At 38.5% G+C, this 23,881-nt stretch overlaps 1 protein-coding gene across 4 annotated transcripts in view; it reads left to right on the top strand.

Annotated features, from left to right (window-relative positions):
* The window catches only part of ZWILCH (zwilch kinetochore protein), a 42,409-nt gene that overhangs the window by 17,895 nt on the left and 633 nt on the right, over positions 1–23,881 (top strand). For all 4 annotated transcript variants that reach the window (XM_005685137.3, XM_018053611.1, XM_018053609.1 and 1 more), the window contains 13 exons: positions 218–288; positions 588–743; positions 2,051–2,122; positions 6,208–6,301; positions 6,829–6,878; positions 7,832–7,937; positions 8,458–8,537; positions 10,069–10,225; positions 10,741–10,769; positions 13,695–13,831; positions 14,728–14,823; positions 18,790–18,902; positions 22,622–22,736. In XM_005685137.3, the coding sequence (XP_005685194.1) occupies positions 218–288; positions 588–743; positions 2,051–2,122; positions 6,208–6,301; positions 6,829–6,878; positions 7,832–7,937; positions 8,458–8,537; positions 10,069–10,225; positions 10,741–10,769; positions 13,695–13,831; positions 14,728–14,823; positions 18,790–18,902; positions 22,622–22,710 (1,250 nt within the window). In that variant the 3' untranslated portion in view covers positions 22,711–22,736. The remainder of the gene's footprint in view (positions 1–217; positions 289–587; positions 744–2,050; positions 2,123–6,207; positions 6,302–6,828; positions 6,879–7,831; positions 7,938–8,457; positions 8,538–10,068; positions 10,226–10,740; positions 10,770–13,694; positions 13,832–14,727; positions 14,824–18,789; positions 18,903–22,621; positions 22,737–23,881) is intronic.

The following is a 23,881-nucleotide window of genomic DNA, read 5'->3' as shown; positions in this document are numbered from 1 at the left end:
ATGATAATATAATTCCAGTGTCATAATAGGTATTTAATTATACTTTTGGTAGTAGTACTGACCTTTGTTCCACTTTACTTGTTTGAAGAACATTTCATCTGTAGTTTAAAATTTAATTTTGATAGTCATTAGTGTTGTGAATTAGATTGTAATTTTCTATCTCTAATGATGTAATTTTGAACTGTACCTATGAAGTTTTTTTTATCATGTCCTACAGTGGATAAAAATTATTCTGTAAATCTCGAAGACCTAAAAAAGTCTCACAAGAAAAGGCATCACTTGTCTGCTGTAAGTATTTCTCTTTCATATTATCTTCTTCTAACTGCTGTCAATCTGCCTTCCTAGTGTAAAGGATTTTTTTCATTCCTAATAGGACTAGATATTTTTCTATAGTATCAGAATGTTTATTTTCATATCAACTGATGTCTGAAAATATATGCCTTTTAGCTAATCTTTGTGATGAAAAAGAATTGTCTCGTTTTTCCATTTGGCACGGCACTTTTTCTGCTTTGGGGAAAAGAATCAGTCGTTTTGATAATGGGCCTTTGGCCTTGTGAAAGCGCTGCTGATGGTCTGCTGAATTACAGTTAACAGCCGGCGGCTTTGCCCAGTACGAGCTCTTTAAGTCCACTGCCTTGGATGATATAGCTGCTGCTTCACAAACCACGATCACTTTGGATATTTCCTGGAGTCCTGTGGATGAGATCCTTCAGACCCCTCCTCTCTCTTCAACTGCAACTTTGGTAGGAGCCAGCCCTCCTTTCTGTTGACTTTACTCAGTGTGGGTTCGCTTTGCACTTGCTAGTTCCTGGACAGCTCTGAAAGGTTCAGCCTGAAGTCTCGTCAGCACAGCCGGTGAAGGTTTTGCCAGGTGGTCTGATCCATCAGTTATCCACAGTGCTGTAATTATGTAACTTAAGACTTTTCAGTGGAGACCCAAATGGAATCATCACAGTGACTTACAATCCCTGCTGTTCTTAAAAGAATGAAGATATTAAGAACACATCAACAATCATTGTTCTGTTCAGCCCTTTTCACCCTATATTTACATTTCTAGGCTCTGTCTTAAGAAATTAATCAGAATTGGTAACAAGAATACATGGGCAAAGATATTTAGTGCAGCCATATAGCTGTGTTCTGAAAATATTAAAAACAAAACCTGAATGATCGGTAGAAAAATAAATAGATTTCCTGATGAAATATTATATACATATTTTAAAATTATGATTTAAAATATCTTTAATAATGAAAGAAAATGCTTATTATTAAGCAAAAAAAAAAAGCTCCAAAAGTACAAAATTTATGTACAGTAGGATCTCAACTATGGTTTTAAAAAATATGTACACAAAGTCCTGGGTAGAGTTAAGAGTGGTTTTTCCCAGGGTGGTGGGCTGGTGAATAATTATACAATTATATTCTTCACACTTTTCTTTTCCTGCAGTAGGTACTGACATACAACAGCATTTACTATTTTCTTTCAAACCTCCTCACCCCTCTTCACCCTTTTTGGTTTGTTTGTTTTATTGAGGGGAGGGAGAGTGTTGTTTTTGGTGGGTGGTAATGCTAAGTTTGTCATTTAATCTTTTTTTTAAATTAAATCTATTTTTAATTGGAAGATAATTGCTTTGCAATATTGTATTGGTTTCTGCCGTGTGTCAACATGAATCAGCCACAGGGATACATATGTCCCCCGGCTCCTAAACCTCCCTCTCACCTCCTACCCTGTCATCGAGTCTTGAAGTGTGTTTATATTTCTACTTCTTGTCCTTTTGGAAATTCAGTGACACAAAGCAGGAGAGGGTGTGTTCTGTGTAGCTACAGTTGTATTGAGAGGGGTTGTGGTGGCCTGAATTGAGGTTTCTGTATTGGGATGGGCAGTCTATATTTCTGGGGAAGATATACCAAATGGAAGTGTTGACCTACTTTTTCAATTCACTAGTGTTTTATGAAATATTTTTAAATGTGTGGGTAGTTTGAAATGCAAGTAACTGTGACCCTGATGGAGAAAAGATGGGATTACCAGTGAAAACTGACTCTGAGAATTTTTTAGAATATCAAGGTGGAATCAGGAGAGCCCAGAGGTCCTCTGAGTCAGCTTCACAGAGAACTGAAATTTCTCCTTGTGAGTATCCTTCTGGAATTTGTTACCTGCATTAGATCTCATATTTCCATAAAAATCTTTGCTAGTATCATTGTTATTTAATTTTGTGTTCTTCAAAATTTGTTCCAAATGTTACACGCTTGGCAGTTGGGGCAGTTGTCCTTGCAATTAAAGGGAACATAGACTTCCTTGGTGACTCAGAGGGTAAAGCATCTGCCTACAATGCTGGAGACCTGGGTTCAATCTCTGGGTTGGGAAGATCTCCTGGAGAAGGAAATGGCACCCCACTCCAGTATTCTTGCCTGGAAAATCCCATAGATGGGGGAGCCTAGTAGGCTACAGTCAATGGGGTCGCAAAGAGTCGGACACGACTGAGCGACTTCACTTTCATTTTCACTTTAGTAGTTAATAACAATTCTTTCACCTTTTCTACTGAAGTATTTGGATTTTATTCATATGGATTCCCTACTTTCCAGGTGACTCAGCTGCCAGTTTATTCCAGATGCATATATAATCTGCTTGTTAATAACTGGAATTTGATCCTGAAGATTAATGAGCATGTGTTTAAAAAATTTTGTGTTTCAGTAATTTTAGCTCCTCTCTACAAATTCAATCCCAAAGGGGCGGGCAAGGGCGGCTCATTTTAATGCAGAAGAAATTCTGTATATCTTAAGTTGGCATACAAAGACAGTTATATCCAGTCACTGACTACTTAGTTACTTTTTTCTTTTTTTAAGAGCTTTATTGATATAAATTATATCCCATAAAATACATTTAAGTATAGAATTCAGTAGTTTTTAGTGTACTGACAGAGTTTGTACAGCCATGACCATATTTAATTTTAGGATATTTTCATCACCCCCCAAAGAAATCCCATACCCATTAGCAGAAACCTGCCAGCCACTAATTTACCTTCTGTAGTACTTCTTTCCCTTTTATTACTGAGTAACACCAGTGTATAGGTATAGTACGTTTGTGTTTATCCATTCGTCAGTTAATGGGTATTTCAGTTCTTACTCTTTTGGCTATTCATGAATGATGCTGCCATGAATAGTATATAAGGTTTGTTTTTTTTTTTAATTTTATTTTACTTTATAATACTGTATCGGTTTTGCCATACAATAGTATATAAGTTTTTATATGACATATAAACTCTTAGGTGGAGTTCCTGGGTCATATGGTAGCTCTTTAACTACCTTTTAACGTTTAACTTTTTGAGGAACTGCCAAGCTGAGTGGCTGCATCATTTTACATTCCCATAGCAGTGTATGAGGGTTCCAGTTTCGCCATATCCTTGCCTCCATATGCTTGATATTATCTTTTTTATTGATATGACAGCCATCCTAGTGGGGATGAAGTGATATCTCATTAGGGTGTTGTTTCTTGTTTTTTGGCTGCCTTGTGAGGCATTTGGGAGCTTAGTTCTCTGACCAGGGGTCAAACCCACACCCTTTGCAGTGGAAGTGCAGTCTTAACCAGTGGACCGCCAGGGAAGTCCCACAGTATAGTTGTGATTTGCGTTTCTCTGATGGCTGATGATCTTGACCATGTCCTTGTGTTCTGATTGGCTCCTACTTATCTCTTTAGCTTGATCTCACATCCCCCTCTGCTGCATTGAGCTCCCTGCTTAAGACAGCTCCAGCCCCATCACGCCGTCGCTTTCTGGTGTGTGTGTGTGTGTGTCTTGATCTGCCTAGTGTGCCCTTTTCCCACCTCTTTGCTGGGTTTTCTGTGACATCGTCACCTGAGACGATTTACCGATTCCCCAGAATAGGTTGTTCTGCCATAGAACTTTATACATACCCCTTGTCAGAGGGTTTATCAAACAGTAATTTCTTTACTCCTCTGACTCCCCTACTAGACTTGAGTGCCAGGTACCTCGTGGTGCCTTCAACTTCTACCACAGTTCCAGGCATTTTTCATACTTTCACCTCCTCTCATTATTTCCCTGTTTGTGAAAAGCTTGATACCTTTTCTACCTTTCTCATCTTTTTTCTTCCTTGAGAGCTCCTCTTTCAGGACCCTTCCCGTGGGCTTCTGTCATACTTCTAACCTCCTATCTCTGCCCTCCTCTCTCCACCCCAGCAGAGGGCTTATCCATTTCGTGATTTGATGAATGCCTTTATAAGGGAACTCCAGACTGCTGTCTGTAAGCTGCTTCCACTTCCGATCTTTCCCGCTTTCATCAGTTCAGTTCCCACTCTAATAGAGCGTTCTTCCCTCCAATTCAGTTTGTCCAAAATGAAACTTGAATCAAACCTCCAGACTGGATCACTTTAATAAGCCCCTGATTTCTGTCTGCAGTTTCACCATTCCTTCCGTTCACAGGCTAGAAACCTTACCTTTTATTTGAGTACGATCTGGTTACTGCCACAGCTAGGAGCTGCCGTTCCACTGTGTGCCCAGTGTGTGGTGCTAGATGGTTCTGTTATGTTGCCTGGGGTGTCAGCAGCTGGTAAATGGAAGAGCTGGTTTAAAACTCATGCAAATATATGTCTATCTGACTTGAAAGTCCAAGCTACATTATTAATGTAATCTCCCTTAGAAATTCACAGACTCTTGGATGTGCACGTTGCCATTGTTTCTCCAAGTTCAATCCCCTGTATTTTTATAAATAGGTAGGATTTTTTTTTCGTTTCTTCTATTTCTCATATATTTCTGCCCATCTATCTGTCTCTTTCTCTGGAGTATACTGTTTTTTTCCCCCTCTGAGGTTTCTTTCACTGTGCCCATCTTAGATAAAGCCCCTATCACTTCCCTTCTGGACCACTCTAATGATCTTTCACTGTTTCTCCACAAGGACACACACTCTTGGCATCTTGGGCGGAATCATGCTTTGTGGTTTAGGACCATTCTACAACTGAAAGATATGTAGCCTCCTTGCATTCATGCCAGGTTGCTTTAGTCGTGTCTGACTCTTTGCGACCCTACAGAACATAGCCCGACAGGCTCCTCTGTCCACAGGATTCTCTGGGCAAGAATGCAGGAGCGGGTTGCCATGCCATCCTCCAGGAGATCTTCCCAACCCAGGAATCGAACAGGAGTCTCCTTTGTCTCCTGTTTTAGCAGGCAGGTTTTTAACCACTAGCGCCATCTGTAGCATCCTTGGCCCCTACCAAACTAAGTGCCCACAGTCACTGTTACACCAGAATTTATCTTCACATTTTTCCAAAGACTCCCTGGGGGTGGAGGATGATCTTACTTCTATTGAGAAACATCATATTTCTTTTTTTCCTTAGACTCTATCCTGAGTATTTGTGATGGGGGAATTCTCAGCTGCTTGATCATGTCATTTTCCTGCCAAAAAATCAACAGTGGCTGTTGACTTCCAAATGAAATTTTAAAATTCTTTAAGATCACTCTTCCTGTTTAATCCCTACTCCTAGTCATGTTATTTCCTGCTGTTGCCTGGATGTTTACTCCACCCTGGTGGAAACAGCTCACCCTCTTCATCTTATCCCCTGCTCTTTTGCCTGGGATGGTTCCCCCATATGAGTCAAGCCAGTGTTTCTCATCATTCCTCTGGCTATTCCAGCCTATCTCGACCTCAACCTCTTTCCTTACTTCAGTTTGGATACTCTACATATAGGCATACATATTCATGTTATTTTTATGTAAACTTCTGTTCAGTCTCTATAGCACACATAATTAAAGTCCAGAATACCATCTTTAGCATCAAACTGATGGATGTATGTCCTGGCATTGTCAGTTAGCAACTGTGTGACCTTAAGCGAGTTAATTAACCTCTTTTGGTTTCAATAAAATGTGAGTGACAGTAAGTAGTAGTATCGGCCTCACTGGATTTTTGTGAGGATTAAATAACATACTGCATATGAAACATCTAGAATAGTTCCTGACGTCTCATTAACCATTCAAGAAAAACAGGTGTTAGGAATGCCCTGGAGGTCCAGTGGTTAGGACTCCATGCTCACTGCTGAGGGCCTGGGTTTGATTCTTGGTGCAGGAACTAAAATCCCACAAGGTGGGTGGTGCAGCCAAGAAAAAAGATACTAATGTTATTACTATTGATAAATACATCTTACTGATAACTTTGTATTTTGCTAACAAGTTTTGGGGTTTTTTGTTTGTTTTTAAATCTCTTGCAGGTTTTGGCTGATGGTTTGAGGACTGGTGTAACTGAATGGCCTGAGCCTCTGGAAGCAAAATCTGCTGTTGAACTTGTGCAGGAATTTCTGAATGGTGTTTGTTTTCCTGACTCACACTTGGCTTTTGTTTATTTTTCTTAATTGGGAATTTATGCTTGCTACATTTAAATGTAAATTGTTTTTTTAGGCTTAGTATTTTTTTTTGGTAGATATACCTAAAGCTGTAGGTCTGTCATGCTGAGAGGGACAGCTTTCATTCTGAAATGCTAATGATAAAAATCTCAGTGATTTTAAGAATTAATAATATGTATTTAATTTACATTTTATATACTACAGTCATATTTGAGATTGTGGAAGAGGAGGGATGGAACAGTGACCTTAGGGCACCTACCATGTGCTTGACATGTGTGCCAGGAGCTTTCATTGTATCTCAGTCCATCCTCACACCCCTGCCTAGTGGGCATCTTATTCAGCCTCCATGGGAGAGTTAAATAATTGCTAAAATACCTGGTTACCATTCTACTCTCCTCATTTGCCATTTGAAAACAGGATTAGAGTGGAAATAATTTGGAAAGAAGGAGAATAAAATCCAGAGTTTAATAAGCTTTTGCCACTTTCTAGAGTTAAATAAGCTGAATGAATTTGGTGATTCTACAAAAAAAGACACCGAGGTAAGTGACCGTTATCAGAAAAGTACACTGAAAGAGCTTGTGAAATGGGGTAGTACTGTTGTCTTTCACATCATACAATCTCAGATGGGTCTGCTACAGCCAAGGTAGCTTTTCTTTTTTTATGTTTAAGGTATAATGATTTGACTCACATATATCATGAAATGATGATCACAATATATTTATGAACATCTATCATCTCATATAGGTACAAAATTAAATAGAAAAAAGAAAAAATTTTTTGTTAGAAGAACTCGTAGGATTTATTCTCAACAGTTTTCAAATAACATAGAGCAGATTAATTGTGTTTATCTTGGTGTACATTATATCCTTTGTTTCATTTTTTTTTTTTTTTTAGCTAGTTGCCATGGATTTTTAATTGGAAAATTGCTGAGTAGATCCCAAGGTAGCATTTTGAGGGTGGTTATTTGTTGGTCTTTGATGTCAGCACTAGTGATTACTTTCCTTAAAAACTGATTGATATGTTTAAAGAGAACTAGAACATATTTATTATTAATTGTTTAGCTGAAGAAAAATGGAAATGACTATGTTAATATACTATGAGGTGATATTATTATAGCACGTTAATAGGCTATGAGATAGTACATTACTGTGCCGTTGGTGGCATTATTAAATTGTACTAAACCTGTTGTCATTTGACAAGTAGGAAAATGGAGACCAAGGTAATTAAATATTTTTCCAGGGGAGGAAAGTCAAATGCTTGCTTTTAGGCATCAGAGTTTGAAAGCAGTTTTAAGGGTTCTGTTTTTCACTGTCTATTTACTTGTATCTCCTCATTAATGGATGAAGTTGTAGAAGATGCATTCATGCCTTTTTTTATATGTGTTCATGATCCCACCTTTTCTTAGAGTAGCATTTGAAAGTTTACTGGTCTTAAACTATTGTGCTTTTTAAAAAATAAACTGAGTATTTTCTGGCACTCACTTCTTTTCCAGACAGTGAAGCATGACGCTGCTGCAGTTGATGGGTCTGTTGAGTGTCTTCTCACAGTACGGGGTGATCTCGATTTTGCTGAGCAGCTGTGGTGCAAAATGAGCAGTAGTAGGTGTCCGTCAGCATTGTGCAATAAAATTTTTCCTGTTATTTCTTAGGTTTAATTTTAAGTCTTTTGAAAATAATAATGTGTATTGCTAGCCTTGTATGGACATCCAGTTTCTGTTTTATCAAACTCACTTCTAATAACACGTTGGCATATTTTGCTTAAGAATTGTACTAAGACCAGGCAATTCATAGAACCTGTTCTTTTCTCCTGCCTGAAGATTTAGGTGGGTTCTATGCTGTATTTGCATTAACCAAAACATATCTTAGTGAAATTATAATTATTAGGAAAAGGAAAAGATATTCCATAATATTTGACTGAATATATTATTTTACGGCAACGAGTTTAATTTCTTTCTTTAAAAATGGTCCCTTGGGGGGGGCTTTAATTTCTCTCCCTTTTCACCATCCATAAAGTTCAGATACTTGTCTTCCTCTTCATTTGTGTATCCTTAAAATGAATGATGTGTTTGATCTGCAGAAATAACTATGAGAATAATGTTAGACTAACTTGCTTTCCGAGGTGTGATTTCTTATCAAGACTTGGTGAAGTGTTTCTCATTGGTCATCCAGAGTCTGCAGCGTGGTGCTATACAGCCATGGGTAGGTTCAGTAGTGTGTGTGTGCTCCTTTTCAGCAGCAGAGCAGACTGATGACAGGCACAAGCTCTGGAGCAGACTGCCTGCGTTTGAATTCTCGTTTTGCACCTCTCTACCTGTATAAACTTGGCCAGGTTCCTTAATTCATGTGAAGCACTTAGGACCTACTTCATAGTTTAGTGCACAGCATTTGCGAGCTACCTCTGTGCTCATTACTGTTGCTGTGAGCAGTCCTTCTCATATACTACTGATGAGATTGGAGCACTATAAAGCAGTTATGATAATGTACTGAGATCCTCAAAGTGAATCCATCCTAAGGCCATATGCAGAAGAGCCAACTAAGCCTGAGAGCTGCAACTACTGAAGCCCACAAGCCTAGAGCCTGTACTCGGCAACCAGGGAAGCCACACCGCGGCACCACAGTGAAGAGCAGCCCCCGCTTGCTGCGGCTAGAGAGCCCGTGTGTGCCAGCGAAGACTCACCATGGCCAAATGAAATGAACCTTTTTAAAAAACGATTGTATTGGGATGCTCATTATGGCCTCATTTACAGTAGCAAAAATTGTAAATGACCTGACTATTAATGGATGTCTAAGTAAATCATGAAACAACCACATAATGGAACATGTTAATAGTTGCTACAGATGATGTGCAGAAATGCTTACAGTGGTGTGTGGAGAAATGCTTACAATGTTCAGTGAAAAGACTTTACACACTATTGTATGAAAGATAGAAGTCTTGGAGAGAAAAACCTGTGAACAAATAACTAAAATATGCCAATCCCTTCTGGTGGTAGGGTAAATAAGTTTCTCCAACTGCATTATACATTTCTGGATTTTATGGATTTTCCATAATTTATAGTTTTATAATGAAAAAATCTAAGTTAAAAGCTAGAAACAAAAAGATTCCTCATTTAGTAGAATTATTTTAAATAATGCAACTGCCAATTCATAACAAGATAGAAACTTCCTAGGTGTGAACAGAGATACCCTCTAGGGCAGAAGCTTGCAAACCCTCCCTCTATTTGATCATTCTGTGCATTTTAGTCTTGCCCATTGATTTTTTTCTTAAGAGTTTCTGTTTGTGAGATACTTACAAGTATATCCTACCATGTGCAACAAGTACAAAGTGAAAATAGTATTAAAAAAGAAAAATGCAAAGGATTGTATTGGAAATTTGAGTTAACAGAAGGACAGTAAATGAGAAAATGTCAAATATTTTAGGTATGTTTAAATTTAATTGTTTAGCATTTGGAACACATGTTAGATCTAGTAAGTTCACAGCTCTTTTTATTCTCCAAATGATTGAGTTAGTCTGTTGGCTATTATAGCCAATAAGGAGGTTTTGGGAATGGCATCTTAGAAACTGATAGGTTTGTAACTTAGAGGCTTTCATTCAAATAATTTATAATGTCAGGAGATGAAAAATGTAAGTTCATAATTTTTTAGTTTTTAATTAATACAGTTTGCTTCTCTTTCACTTACTGGACTTTTTATAGTTTTAATTGTGGCTTTATAAACTTTTCCCAATTTCTAGCTTCATAGTGGGAGTAACAGTTTACTGAGTAAGCTCATTCATCAATCTTACTATGGAACCATGGACACGGTTTCTCTCAGTGGGACTGTTCCAGTTCAGATGCTTTTGGAAATTGGTTTGGATAAACTGAAGAAAGATTATATCTGTTTTTTCATAGGTAAGTCCCTTTCCCAACTCAGAAAATTAAAAGCAACATCATAGTTGTCAGCCATAGGTATGCTCAGATTTTATCTTTGTACTTGTCCCTAATCATTTGTAGCCCTGGCTTTGCCTCTGGTTCACTATGAAACAGGCACTTTCATTTTCTGAGCCTTATTTTTTTGTTTGATTAATATATTAGATTAAAGATAACTACAGGTTTTGTTTGTCTTTATTTCAAATGTTTTGAGAGTCTTTAGGGTTAATGTAGTAAATAAAACCCTTTTTTAAAATGACATGCTGTTTTAATACTCATCACCTTGTTTTTATTAGGGGCAAACTGTGATCATTTTTAGAATAAGTATTAATTTATATTTATGATGTAATGTACAAGAAAATTTGGCATTTTGTGAGAAACTGTTTAGCTTGAGCATTTCTTTTATAAATGAACTATGAAATGTTTTTCTTAGCTTGTTTGATTTCTAGTAGATAAAACATAAAGGTTATAGGTATCTCTTTGTTTTTTCTCGATAGGTCAGGAGCTTGCATCTTTGAATCATTTGGTGAGTTTTTATTCTCAAGTTGATTTTTCTTTTATTTGGTCATTCTGCCATACAGTTATTAAGTGCCTATCCTGTGCCAGCTTATGTCCTAGGAAACAGATAAATTAAGACAGGCAGTTAATTACACTGTCTAGTAAAATAAACAAGAGTAGCCCATTTCATGTCACCTCTCATTGTCTGTAAACCTGTGATACTGACATAGGGTGTGTCCTGCTTAAGCCAGTGTGCTTCCTCAATTCTTCATTTATCTAAAATGGTTAGAGAGTGCCTTTCTATGTTTGATAAGCCCCCCAGAGGAATATTTGCTTTATATTCTTTTGACCCATTTCTTTTTTTCTTTCTTTATTTTTATGTATTTATCTGGTTGGGCCTGGTCTTAGTTGTGGCATGTGGGCTCTAGTTCACTGAGCAGGGGTCGAACGCAGGCCTCCTGCATTGGAAGTATGGAGTCTTGGCCACTGGACCACCAGAGGAGTATCTTGACCCATTTCTTTTACACATAAAAGATTACTTTCCAGAGAATTTGCTATGCTCTTTAACATACTGATTCAAACAATATTTCTGTGTTTCAGGGTCATGATTATGAGCATTTGTATTTCCCTAGTATCTTGAATGAGAAACTTAAGGAGATTAGAGTATCCATAATGACCTTTGACATATGTTGGAAGATTCTTTTAGAAAATAGATCTTCAAATGATATCTGGTCTCATAAAAATACAAGATAGGATAACTCCAGCTTCATCTATTATGCAATGTAACACTCAACTGGATTCTGTTGAGGTTAATTTTTTATATTCCAAGTTTAAACATTTTATTAAAGGTGTACATTTTTAGTGGAAACTTTTTAATACATTTTCTTAAGCTTAGGAAAGTAATAGCTTTTTGAAAATAAAAATATAATGCAATTATACCCTTAATCTCATCACTCAAATGTGAGTACCCTTATTTTTATGAATTCCCCTCAAGTCATTTAATATGCCTGTTTTTTCAAATATGGATTGACTTCAGACTTTTGACACAATAGTTCTTAGACTTTGAGAATCTTCTAGAAGACTTGTTAAACTGCTGATTCCTAGACCCTTGACTCAGTAGGTCAAGGGCTCTGGAATATGTGTTGTTGTTGTTGTTGTTGTTGTTTTGGCTGTACCACATGGCTCGTGGCTCATTTCCTTGACCAGGAACTGAACCCTGGCCGTGGCAATGAAAGCCCAGAATCCTAACCACTAGGCCACCAGGGAACTCCCTGGAATACATTTTTTTAAACAAACCATCTCATCTCCAGATGATTCAGATGCCAGTGGTTTGCAGCAATGTTAGTTTTCTATTGCTGCCATAATAAATTACCCCCACACACTTAATGTCTTAAAGCAACACACTCAAATGCTTTCCTTTATAGTTCTATAGTTCAGAAGTCTAGTCTGGGTCCCACTAGGCTAAAATCAGAGTGTTGGCAGGCTGTGTTCCTGTCTGGAGCCTGCCTGTAGGGGAAGATCATTTTCTGCTCATATGAGTTATTATTGATAGCAGAATTCAATTCCTTCTGATTATAGACCTTAGGCTGTACTGCCTCCCAAGTAATCAGGAACTTCAGGCTTTATCACCTCTGTGTGGGGCCCTGGGGACAGGGAAGAGGTAGACCAGCCTGGGTTGTAGCATGAGCAGAGAATCAAAGGGGAAGGACAGTTTAAAGAAAAAAAAAAAAGACTTAGGTGGTCCACTTCCCAGAGTGGTCAGGGGACCCCTGGGAATGTAGGTGGCAGCTGCAAGGAATGTTGTAATTTGTAGCCAGTGGTGAATGGGACTGTTTTGGGTCCTCCCTTCCTGGGACCATGACTGTGTTCCTACTTGTGTTATTTTCACATTTTGGAATAACCTGGGTCAGCATTTTAGCTGGGTCCTCTGCTCTGGTTTCACAAGGCTGAAATCAAGATATCATTTGGAGACTTGATTAGAGAAAGATCCACTTTCAGATTCCTTCACATTGTTGACAGAATTCATTGACTCGTGACCCTTTGATGAAGGTTCCCATTTTCTTGCTAGCTGTTGGCCCAGGACCATCTGCATGTCCTCGAGGTTACTTGGGGGTTCTTCCATGTGGCCCTCTCCACAGTGCCACAGTCTGTTTCTTCAAAGCCAGCAGGAGAGCATCTCTGATGTTTAGAGCTCACTGACGAGGTCACAAGTAATGACCAGGAGATTAGCTCCCTTTTGATTAATTCAAAGTCAGTCAGTAACCTAATCATGGGAGTAACAGCCTACCATATTTACACATCCTGGCCTCATTTGAGGAGAAGGGATTATTAAGATGTATATTCCAGGGGATGAGAATCTTAGAATTGTAGAATTCCACTTATCATGGATTATTTCCTTAGGATTGATTCTCAGAAATAGGTCTGAGCATTTTATGATGCTTGACATAACCTTGCCAGCTTTCTTTTCCAAAAGGCCATACCAATTTACCAGTAATATATGTTAGTAGAAGCTTACCAATGCACTTGCTTTATTTCTTGGTACTTCAGGTTTACTATCTATTTTTAGAAGTGAATATGCCCATCAGCCTGGCAAGCTTATTGAAGTTAAGAATTATCTTGTGGGTTTGCCATTCTTTCCATCTGGAGAGTTTGGTGGATGGTACTAGTTACCTACTTGGACCTCCTCGGTGAAGCAGTTCTGTGATTTGCCTTTACCAGAGAATATGCGTAATGGTTTGCTTAGAACATTCTCAGTGAAGACACTTAAGAGTTTAGTTTAAAGAATAGTATTGAGAGGAGGAAAGCTACCTAGTGGCTTCTTCTCCCTAACCCCAGGCCCCCACCTGTTAATCAAACATCCCCACTCAGCTGCAGTAGGCATAGTTAATTCTTTCCAGAGATGCCGCTTGTTCTTTAACTCCTTACTTCCCATGTCCATTTTCTTTTATTCCAGGAATATTTCATCTCTCCATCAGTAGATACACAGGAGCAGGTTCATCGTGTTCAAAAACTCCACCATATTCTTGAAATAGCAGTCAGTTGCATGCTTTTCATTAAACCTCAACATGAACTCCTCTTTTCTCTAACACAGTAAGTATTTCTGTTGTTTACTTCATAAAAATGTACTCTCTTCTGAAATAGTTGCAGCCAAAATAAGTGCCCTGTTTATTATCAGTTAGGATAGAATCTGTGCACCTTGTCTTCAGAGTAACAGAAAGGTTCTAAGTCACTGCCATAAGGGAAGACTTTGGATTCAGGAGGAATCGAGCTGGACACTTGGATCTGGCGCTTCCTCTCTAAGGAAGTTTCCTTTCACTGCATCTTGTTTTTCATCTATAAAAACAGTGTAATATATATAAAGTACTTGACACTCAGGTGCTTAATAAATACTAGTTCCTTCTCTTTTCTTCATATCCCTATAAATTTGAGTCAAGCTAATCCTAGCCAGCCATCTATATGATGATTGAATGGAATCAGATTTTATCAGACCTATGTCAGTAGTGTTGCTGAAATTTTAGAGGGTCTGTCAGTTTGGCTAAAAATAGTTTGGAATAATGTTCACACATGGATCTTGTATGTCTTATTTGTATTTTTTGAGGCTTCAAACCGGAAATAAGTATACCATTGAGTGGAAGAACTTGGATTCTTTTTCCCTGTGAAAGAAAATGTACCATTGCCTTTTCCAGAATTAGAATTCACCTTAGTTGTAAAGGGAAAAGTTTGAAATTGTTACTAGGTTTTTTTGTTTGTTTGGGGGGTATTTCTTCCCATTAAAGATCAGTAGTATGAGTGAGTTAACTCTTTAATTCCCCATACTTGGAAAACAGTGGAGGCTGTATCTTTGTCTCTCTTTTGCCTGTCTTTGTCTTTCTGATACCTTTCTCCCCACTTACACCTTTACTTGGGCTCAACTAAAATGTATTTCATATTTATGAGCAGTATGTCCACTATTCATTTTTTAAAAGTGAATTTTTTTTTCTCTTTAGATCCTGCATAAAATATTATGAACAAAATCCTCTTGATGAGCAGCACATTTTTCAGCTGCCAGTCAGACCAACTGCTGTCAAAGACTTATATCAAAAGTAAGCAATTTAACCATTAAGTTATACTTCACCAGCCATGATTCCAATTTCCGCGTCTGTTCCATGGCACCTCATGACCCAGGCCTGCTTCTTCTCTGAACCCAGAATCATCTGATTCCCATTCTCTGAACACAGTCTGATAGAGTCCTACCTCTCTCCTCTCCCAGGCCTTTGATCCGCTCTCTGTAGACTGTTGGAACATAGCAGTATGTTCATTTTTCTCTGAATTTGTAATTTCTTCACAGAATAGGGCAGAAACTTTAGCCAGAAGGGAAGTGACAGATTGGGAGGAAAGGGATCAGGTGACGACAAGTTTTAGAAAAGGCAGGGGAACCAGAGATCAAATTGCCAACATCCATTGGATCATCGAAAAAGCAAGAGAGTTCCAGAAAAACATCTACGTCTGCTTTATTGACTACATCAAAGCCTTTGTGTGGATCACAACAAACTGTAGAAAATTCTGAGAGAGATGAGAATACCAGACCAGCTGACCTGCCTCCTGAGAAATCTGTATGCAGGTCAAGAAGCAACAGTTAGAAGTGGACATGGAACAACAGACTGGTTCCAAATAGGAAAAGGAGTACGTCAAGGCTGTATATTGTCACCCTGCTTATTTAACTTACATGCAGAGTACATCATGAGAAATGCCGGGGTGAGATTGCCAGGAGAAATATCAATAACCTCAGATATGCAGATGACACCACCCTTATGGCAGGAAGTGAAGAACTAGAGAGCCTCTTGATTAAAGTGAAAGAGGAGGATGAAAAAGTTGGCTTAAAACTCAACATTCAGAAAACTAAGATCATGGCATCTGCTCCCATCACTTCATGGCAAATAGATGAGGAAACAATGGAAATAGAGACTTTTTTGGGGGGGCTCCAAAATCACTGTAGATGGTGACTACAGCCATGAAATTAAAAGACACTTGGTCCTTGGAAGAAAACCTATTACCAACCTAGACAGCATATTAAATAGCAGAGACATTACTTTGCCAACAAAGGTCCGTCTAGTCAAAGCTATTGTTTTTCCAGTAGTCATATGGATGTGAGAGTTGGACCGTAAAGAAAGCTGAGCACCGAAGAACTGATGCTTTTGAACTGTGGTATTGGAGAAGATTCTTGAGAGTCCCTTGGACTGCAAGGAGAGCCAACCAGTCCATCCTAAAAGAAATCAGTCCTGAATATTCATTGGAAGGACTGATGCTGAAGCTGAAACTCCAATACTTTGGCCACTTGATGTGAAGAACTGATTCACTGGAAAAGACCCTGATGCTGAGAAATATTGAAGGTGGGAGAAGGGGATGACAGAGCATGAAATGGTCGGATGGCATCTCTGACTTGATGGACATGAGTTTGAGTAAACTCCAAGAGTTGGTGATGGACAGGGAAGCCTGGCATGCTGCAGTCCATGGGGTCTCAAAGAGTTGGACATGACTGAGCGACTGAACTGAACTGACAACAAGTCAAAGGCATGGCTGTGGGAGTGAGGCAAGGATTTGGTATTGGGGATTTCACAGGGATGGAACTGAGGCTAAGACTGGCCATCCATGCCGACACTGAGGATGCCTCAAATCATGGTCTTCCTGACTCTTCTCTCAGCATACAGTAGACTTGAAATTTCTTTCATATTAAAACTGCTCTCTTTATACCCTTCCTCTGTATAGTTAGTTCCCTCTTAGCCAAACCTCATCCCTTCCCTGAAATTGTTAATCAGAAGTTGCCAGTGGCCTTCTAATTGGCAAATCCAGACAATGCTTTCCAGGAGAAGAGTGTTTTGTCCCCTTAGGTAACTAGCTAGCCCACCAGTTCTTTCTCCTTCTGTGAGCATTTGTAGTGCTCCGTGGCATTTGACACTACTGCTTTCTTGAACCCATCCCCTTCCTTTGTTTTCTTGACATCACTTTCTGTCTTAATTTTTTTAATTTCTTTATTTTTGGTTGCCCTGGGTCCTTGTTACTATGCTCGGGCTTTCTCTCGTTGCAGTGAGCAGGGGGCTGCTCTTTGCTGTGGTATCCAGGCTTCTCATTGCCGTGGCTACTCTTGTTGCGAAACACAGGCTCTAGGTCGCTCAGGCTTCAGTAGCTGTGGCGCGTGGGCTTAGCTGCTCTGCAGCACCTATCTTAATTTTAACTGTACCTCTCTGGGCCACCCCCAAGACTGAGAGTGGTTCTCTGTTCAAATTCTCCTTCCTTTGCTTTATTCATATGTGAGTGTCCACCAGAACTCCACCATCTGCCCTCTTTTCTTACTTTCTGTCTTCACTAGGTGATGGTGTTTACACCCCAATCTTCAGTTCTTCTGGGCTAATGATAATTCATAACCTTTGTCTCCAGCTTCAATGTCCTGCAGGTGGTTCAGACTCTAAACCCCAACTCTTCACTCCCCTTCCCAACACTTTTCCTCCTCCTGTATTTCCTCTCAAGTAGCCATCATTAATCTTCATCCAATGCCCAAAGCATAAACCTCGGCTGTGTCTTCCACTCACTGCTGTCACTTTCTCCCTCCTTGAAATGATTCCCAAGTCCTGACCTTGGGAGCTCTTAAATCTGTTCCTTTCTCTGCACCTTTGCATGTGTTGAATATTTCACATCTGCTCATTTCATCCCTGGACTAAGTACAGTACAATTCCTTTTCCTAGCTTCTCTGTTTGCCTCCATTAACTTCCTTCTCTGTGTCACCACCAAAGTGATCTTCCTGAAACTCAGACCCCACCATGACCTCCTCCTGTTTAAATGGCTCCCTTACCTCAGGACAGAGTCTCATCTCAGTGAGGACTGTGTCTGTCCTCTGCCTTTCTGGCCCCTGTGCCACCACATCTTCCATGTGTCGTGTCTCTTCGAGTCAGAGGCCCTGTGTTCTTGCGTTTCCTCAGGCACCACACGAGCTCACCTGACAGTGCCTCCACCCACGTCTCTTCTTCATCCTGGATCTTTTCTGTTTGACTAACTGCTCCTTCTAATTTCGTTACAGGCTCAGCTCAAAGGCCACCATCTCTAAGGATTCTTTTTCAACTCTGCAGTCCCAATCTAAGTCAAATTACCTCTCGTTTATGGCCCCCTCTTGTATCTGTTATTTCTCTATTATGACATTTTTCAGAATTATTGTTATTTATTTTTATTGAAAAGAATTGATAAACTGTATTGTATTAGTTGCAGGTATATTAGCAGAGTAATTCAGTTATACATATGTATTTTTTTCAGATTCTTTTTCATTATAGGTTATTATATGATATTGAATATAGTTCCCTGTGCTATATAGGAAATCCTTGCTATTTATTTCTTTTAGATATAGTGACCTATATTTCTTTTATAGATAGTATCTTAATTCTGTACTCCCAATTTATCCCTCCCACATGCCTTTCTCCTTTGGTAACCATAAGTGTGTTTCTGTGTCTGTGTGTTTATTTCTGTTTGGTAAATAAGTTCATTTGTATTATTATTTAGATTCCACAGTTAAGTGATGTCGTATATTTGTCTTTGTCTGACTTACTCCGCTCAGTATGATAATCTCGAGGTCCGTCCGTAATGCTGCAGATGGCGTTTCTTTCTTTTCTGTGGCTGAGTAGCAGCCCGCGTGTGCACCACATCTTCTTCATCCGTTATCTGCTGATGGACATTCAGGCTGCTTGGCTATTGTAAATGGTGCTGCTCTGCACATTGGGGTGCATGTATCCTTTCAAATTAGAGTTTTTGTCTTTTCTGGGTATATGCCCAGGAGTGGAATTGCTGGGTCATCTGGTAACTATTTTTAGTATTTTTTAAGGAATCCCCGTTCTGCTTTCAATAATGGCTGCACCAAATTGTTATCGTTTATATTCTTGTTTCTCTACCTCTTTTGACTGCGCTTCTTAAGGGTGGAAATTGTGACCTCTCCACCTCTTCTTCCTCAGTGTTTATTACAAAAGGATTTCGACTATACCAAGAAGGAATTGGATTGTTTTTTCTTTGATATTTTTTTCTTTCCTTAGTGAGAAGCCACAGAAATGGAGAGTGGAAATAAATAGTGGTCAAAAGAAGGTGAAAACAGTTTGGCAACTGAGTGATGGCCCACCTGTAGACCATCTGGGTTTTCACAGACCCGGTAAAGTGGTTTGTAGTCTATTCATGTAAATTATTCGAGTAGAAAATAAACTAAATTTACTAATAGAGATTATTATTAGAGCCCTTGTGCCTAGTTTTAAATAATTTTCTTGAACTCTAGATATAAACCTCTTTATTCTGGGGGGAAAAAAAATCATGAAAGAGTGCTTTTTCTCATTTTCCTGCCTAGAGGAAATTTTATTAAAAGAGGCCAACCAATAGGGACATAGGTGTGAAAATAGGTTATGAAATGGAAATGCCTTGAGGGAAAAAAAATGAAAATGCTAGCTCATACTTCACACTTGTGTGTACTGTTTAAAACAGTGGTGACATTTCTGCCCTGAAACCGTCTCTGTATCTTAAATAAGGGTTGAGATTTCTAGTGTTGTATATCCAAGGTGGTGTGTGTCCGTGAAAGGATGTCTCTTTGTGCCTGGTATAATTAGCTACCCCACTGAGTCTTCCTCCTTCAATAAGCACCTGTAAAACTATTGTCTCTGTGCACATGGATTGTGTGAGGCTGTCATGTCTTATTTGCATAAGTCTTAAATGGCTGATTCAAATATTACAGAGATATCCAAAATAAAATCTGATAGTTTTACGACAGAATTCAAGAAGAATTTGAAAGGCTGGGAACACAAATAGTTGTATTGTAGTGATTGATACGTTGCAAAATTATTTCCAGAAATTGTTTACTCTCCCCTCCTACACACCCAATATGTTTTGATTCAGATGTAATGGAAACTTCTCTAAAGTAGAAGAGAAATATTTTGATTTACATGGCTGAACTGTAAAGTCCTAAAGAAACTGAAATTTCCTAAGAACCATCAGTTAAAATTGTGCTATCTTTTCTAAGTGTGATATAAAAGCTGGAGCCTATAAAAGATTAAAAATGAACCATATAAAAGTAAATTTCTGCCTGGCGAAAAATGCCAGAGGTTAAACAACAGACAAATGATAAACTAGGAAAACAAATTTGTAGCTCATTTTCAGAAAAGGGGTGACATTTCCCAGTATATAAAGAACTTTCAAATCAGTAAGAAGAAAAATGAGCAAGTAATATGAACTGTGGCAACCCACTCCAGTGTTCTTGCTTGGAAAATCCCGTGGACGGAGGAGCCTGGCAGGCTAACAAGGGTCTCAAGGCTAACAGGCCGTGGGGTCTCAAGAGTCAGACTTGACTTGGTGACTAAAACCACCACTGCTACCAAAAAGGAAATTCAAGTGTAATCTTAAAAGATGCTCAGCCTCACATATAATAAGGGAAATGCAAATTTATATTATGTAGATACTCTCACCTGTCAGATTAGCAAAGATCAGCAGGTTTGGTGTCACCGTGCCGGCCAGGATTTGGGGAAGTCTTACACACTGCTGGCTGGAGTGTCGAGTTGTATGGCTTCTGTGGAGGGTGGTATCCACCAAAATAAAATTTTGACCAGATTACTAATTGTGGTGGTGTTTACAGTAGCAAAATATAAACCCAGAGCATAGAAGAACCTCTGAAAAGAGACGATTAAACGCAGCCCTGAGGTGTGGAATGATGAGGGCAGGGGTGGGTCTCAGCTTTGATTATTAGAATCATCCGCTGCTGCTGCTGCTGCTAAGTCACTTCAGTCGTGTCCGACTCTGTGTGACCCCATAGACACGGCAGCCCACCAGGCTCCCTCATCCCTGGGATTCTCTAGGCAAGAATACTGGAGGGGGAGCCTTTAAAACCCTAATACCCAAGTGAATCAGTCGTTGGACATCAGATTTTTTAAAGTTCTCCAGGTGATTTCATTGTGCCACAAAGGTTAAAGATCATCAATTTAAACATTTTATCTACATTTGTTTCAGTTGTGATTTTTTTTTTACTTAAAGGTGATTTATTATTTTATTTATAATTTTATTTATGATTTTAAAAGTTTAAAATACATGAATAAATGTGATATATTTTTCAAAAATGCCATTTTAAAATTTATTACCTGAAGATTAAACCTCTGTTAGGAGATTAATATAAGATTAAACACCTTTTAAACAAGATTAAACACCTTTTCCAATGATGCTGAGTAAGTGAAGTATACAGAACCTATCTTCTAGAGTCTTTGATGCTTCAAAAAAGAATGCAAGATATTTTGAACGGTAGAGTTAAACCTATTTGCTAATGTATTGGTCCAGTGACTTCTTTTATGAAAATACGGAATTTTTATGAAATCATATATTTGTGTGATTGGAAACAACTCAAACTCCATTTGACTTGAACCTTATTACTTCTTCTACCCATCATGTATTATTGATGTGTTTGTCTACAAATTATTCAGTGACCTTTGGCCCAAAGGAAGACCCACTGTTGAAGGAAAACCTCGTTTGTAAAAGTCATAGATTATTCACACAAAGCTTCAGTTGTAAATATTAAAGCCCAGTAAATCATTTATTTTTGGCCAAAGATTATAGGCATTTACAAAATTAGACTTTCTGTTTCACTGGACTGAGCACTTAGGTCAAATACTAGCTTTTCAAGATACCTAATGGTATGGTGCTCTTGAATAAGACAATTTACATCAAAAGCAGGAAGACTGAAGAGAGAGAAGTGTACTTTTAGCTGCCCTGGGAAGAGAGAATAATGACTTGGAGTTAATGGGGGAGAAAAAGTGTCCAGTAGAGTGCTACCCACCCGGTGGGTGCTCGGCAGATGGTTGCTGGTAATGGTGGGAATATGAAAACCAAAATGTTGACCCACAAGGAAGTGGACATGGTCTCATCTAAATGTTAATTGTATCATTTATTTTTGAAATACAACAGTCTTTGGGAGAAAAAAAAATGGATGTGTTTCTAGCTCTAAGACTATAAATCCTAAGTAGAAAATGTTTTCTGAAATATATATTATGATTAGAAAAAGAAAATTGTTTAACTGTAGCGAAAGAGGCACAAAAATTAAAGCAGTAGGTTCCCATATTTAAAATATATCTTTTTCTTTTTCTTTTTTTTTGACTACTCCACACATTTTGTGGGATTTTAGTCCCTTTCCAAGTATCGTTCCTGGGCAGCCTGCAGTGGAAGCATGGAGTCCTAACCACTGGACCGCCAGGAAAGTCCCCAAAATATATAATTAAAAAAAATTTTTTTTATTGGAATATAATTGCTTTTCAATGTTTGTGTTTACAAAATTGCTTTACCATTTTGTGTTTACAGTGTTGTGTACAATACGATTTTTAAGAATCTAGTTTATTTCTTAGGGGTTTTTTTAAATTAATTTTTAGTTTTTATTTTTGGCTGTGCTGGGTCTTCATTGCCTCTCAGGCTTTTTTCCTCTAATTGCAGTGAGAGGGTGCCTTTCTCTGGTTGTGGTGTGTGGGTTTCTCATTGTCATGGCTTCTCTTGTGGCTCCCGGGCTCTAGAGCACAGGCTCAGTACTTGTGTCTCGGAGACTTGGTTACTCCACAGCATGTGACATCTTCCTGGACCAGGGATTGAGCCCATGTCTCCTGCATTGGCAGGTGGATTCTTTACCACTAAGCCACCAGGGAAGCCCTCTTAGTTTGTGTAGTCATTGTTTTCAGTGCATCAAGAAGGTTAACCATTTAAAGAAACTGTCTTTGCTGATTTTTGTCTAACAGGTTCTGTTCAGGTAAAAGACACATCATTCAGACCACCTCTTGATTATTGTAAAATTCAGCAGTAACTTACTAGAAAAGCTGGCTGGTAATTGATTTTGATCTCCCTCTTTCTCTCTGGTTATAGATTTTTCTGAATTAACATTAAACGGTAGCTTGGAAGAAAGGCTGTCCTTTACTAGCATGGTTACCTGCAGCCAGGTGCATTTCAAGTGAGGTGTGCTGCTGGGGCCCTCTGTAAGGTAGTGTGTTCATTCTTTATTCTCTGAAAATACTTGATAATGTCCTAAGTACCTTATGCTTTTTCTTTTTTTCTTTCTGTGACATAAATGCTGACTTAATACATTTGAAATATGAATTATTAGTAATCACATAAAGGGCTTACCAGGTGTTAGCTGTGCAAGTCTAATTTCCTTTCTACCTTCTGTAGCTGAAAGAAGCTGTCATAGTCAACTGACAGTTTAATCCTAAAACCAGAGAAATGAAAAACACAATTTTTTGAGTGATAATGTCTTTGCATCTGAAATCTGTATATATAGTAGAGAGTTTGGTTTCAAAACCATTGATGGAACAGAAAAACCCTAAACAGGCATGTTGACTTGACATTGAAAGCAAAGTTTTGTGAAACTTTGGGATGAGTCGTAACTCATCCCAAATGTAGGACTAACCCCCAGATGTAAGTACATTTTTAAAAGGTTTAACTTGAGATAGTATTAACCAAAAGAATGAATGGAATAACCCTTTCTATGATTTTACTGTTTTTGTGTTTCACTAGTGCTAAATAGAATCAGATAGTGAATGAGTTTTCCTTAACAATCTTTCTTAAGCTGTGTTTTATACCCAATAAATGGATATTAATTTTAGCATTTAAGCATAGTTAAGAATAAAATGGACTTTTAAAAAACTATCCAGTTACAGAGAAGATACATGAATTAAGTATATAGCATTTCTTTGAGGTATTTCAGTGAGTAAAGGATGCTCATTTAGCGTAAGAAAGTTTCTCTAGGAAAGTCCACGTCCTCGTTTACTGAGTCCACACCTAGTGCTTCTGCATGATGGCCTGAAAGCGTTGTTACCTAAAGGATTGACTTTGTCATACGTAGCGCAGTCCTAATGTGGTAATCATTTCTACATTAAAATAATATTTCCAGACAGATTTTATTTTTCATTTTTATTTTTCATGTTTTTGAGTTTTTTTGGCCACAAGGCATGTGGGATCTTAGCTTCCCCCCAGAGATCAAACTTGCACCCCCTGCAGTGGAAAGTGGAAGTGTTAACCACTGGAACACCAGAGAAGTCCCCAGGACAGATTTTAAGATGAGATAAATCATAAAACCGTTTGTGCAGTATGATCCCTTTCTGCAAAATAAAAATCAGTGCATGATAT

The sequence above is a fragment of the Capra hircus genome, chromosome 10, assembly GCF_001704415.2.
Source record: "Capra hircus breed San Clemente chromosome 10, ASM170441v1, whole genome shotgun sequence".
Lineage (NCBI taxonomy): Eukaryota > Metazoa > Chordata > Mammalia > Artiodactyla > Bovidae > Capra > Capra hircus.
This window is presented reverse-complemented; position numbering and strand designations above follow the sequence as displayed.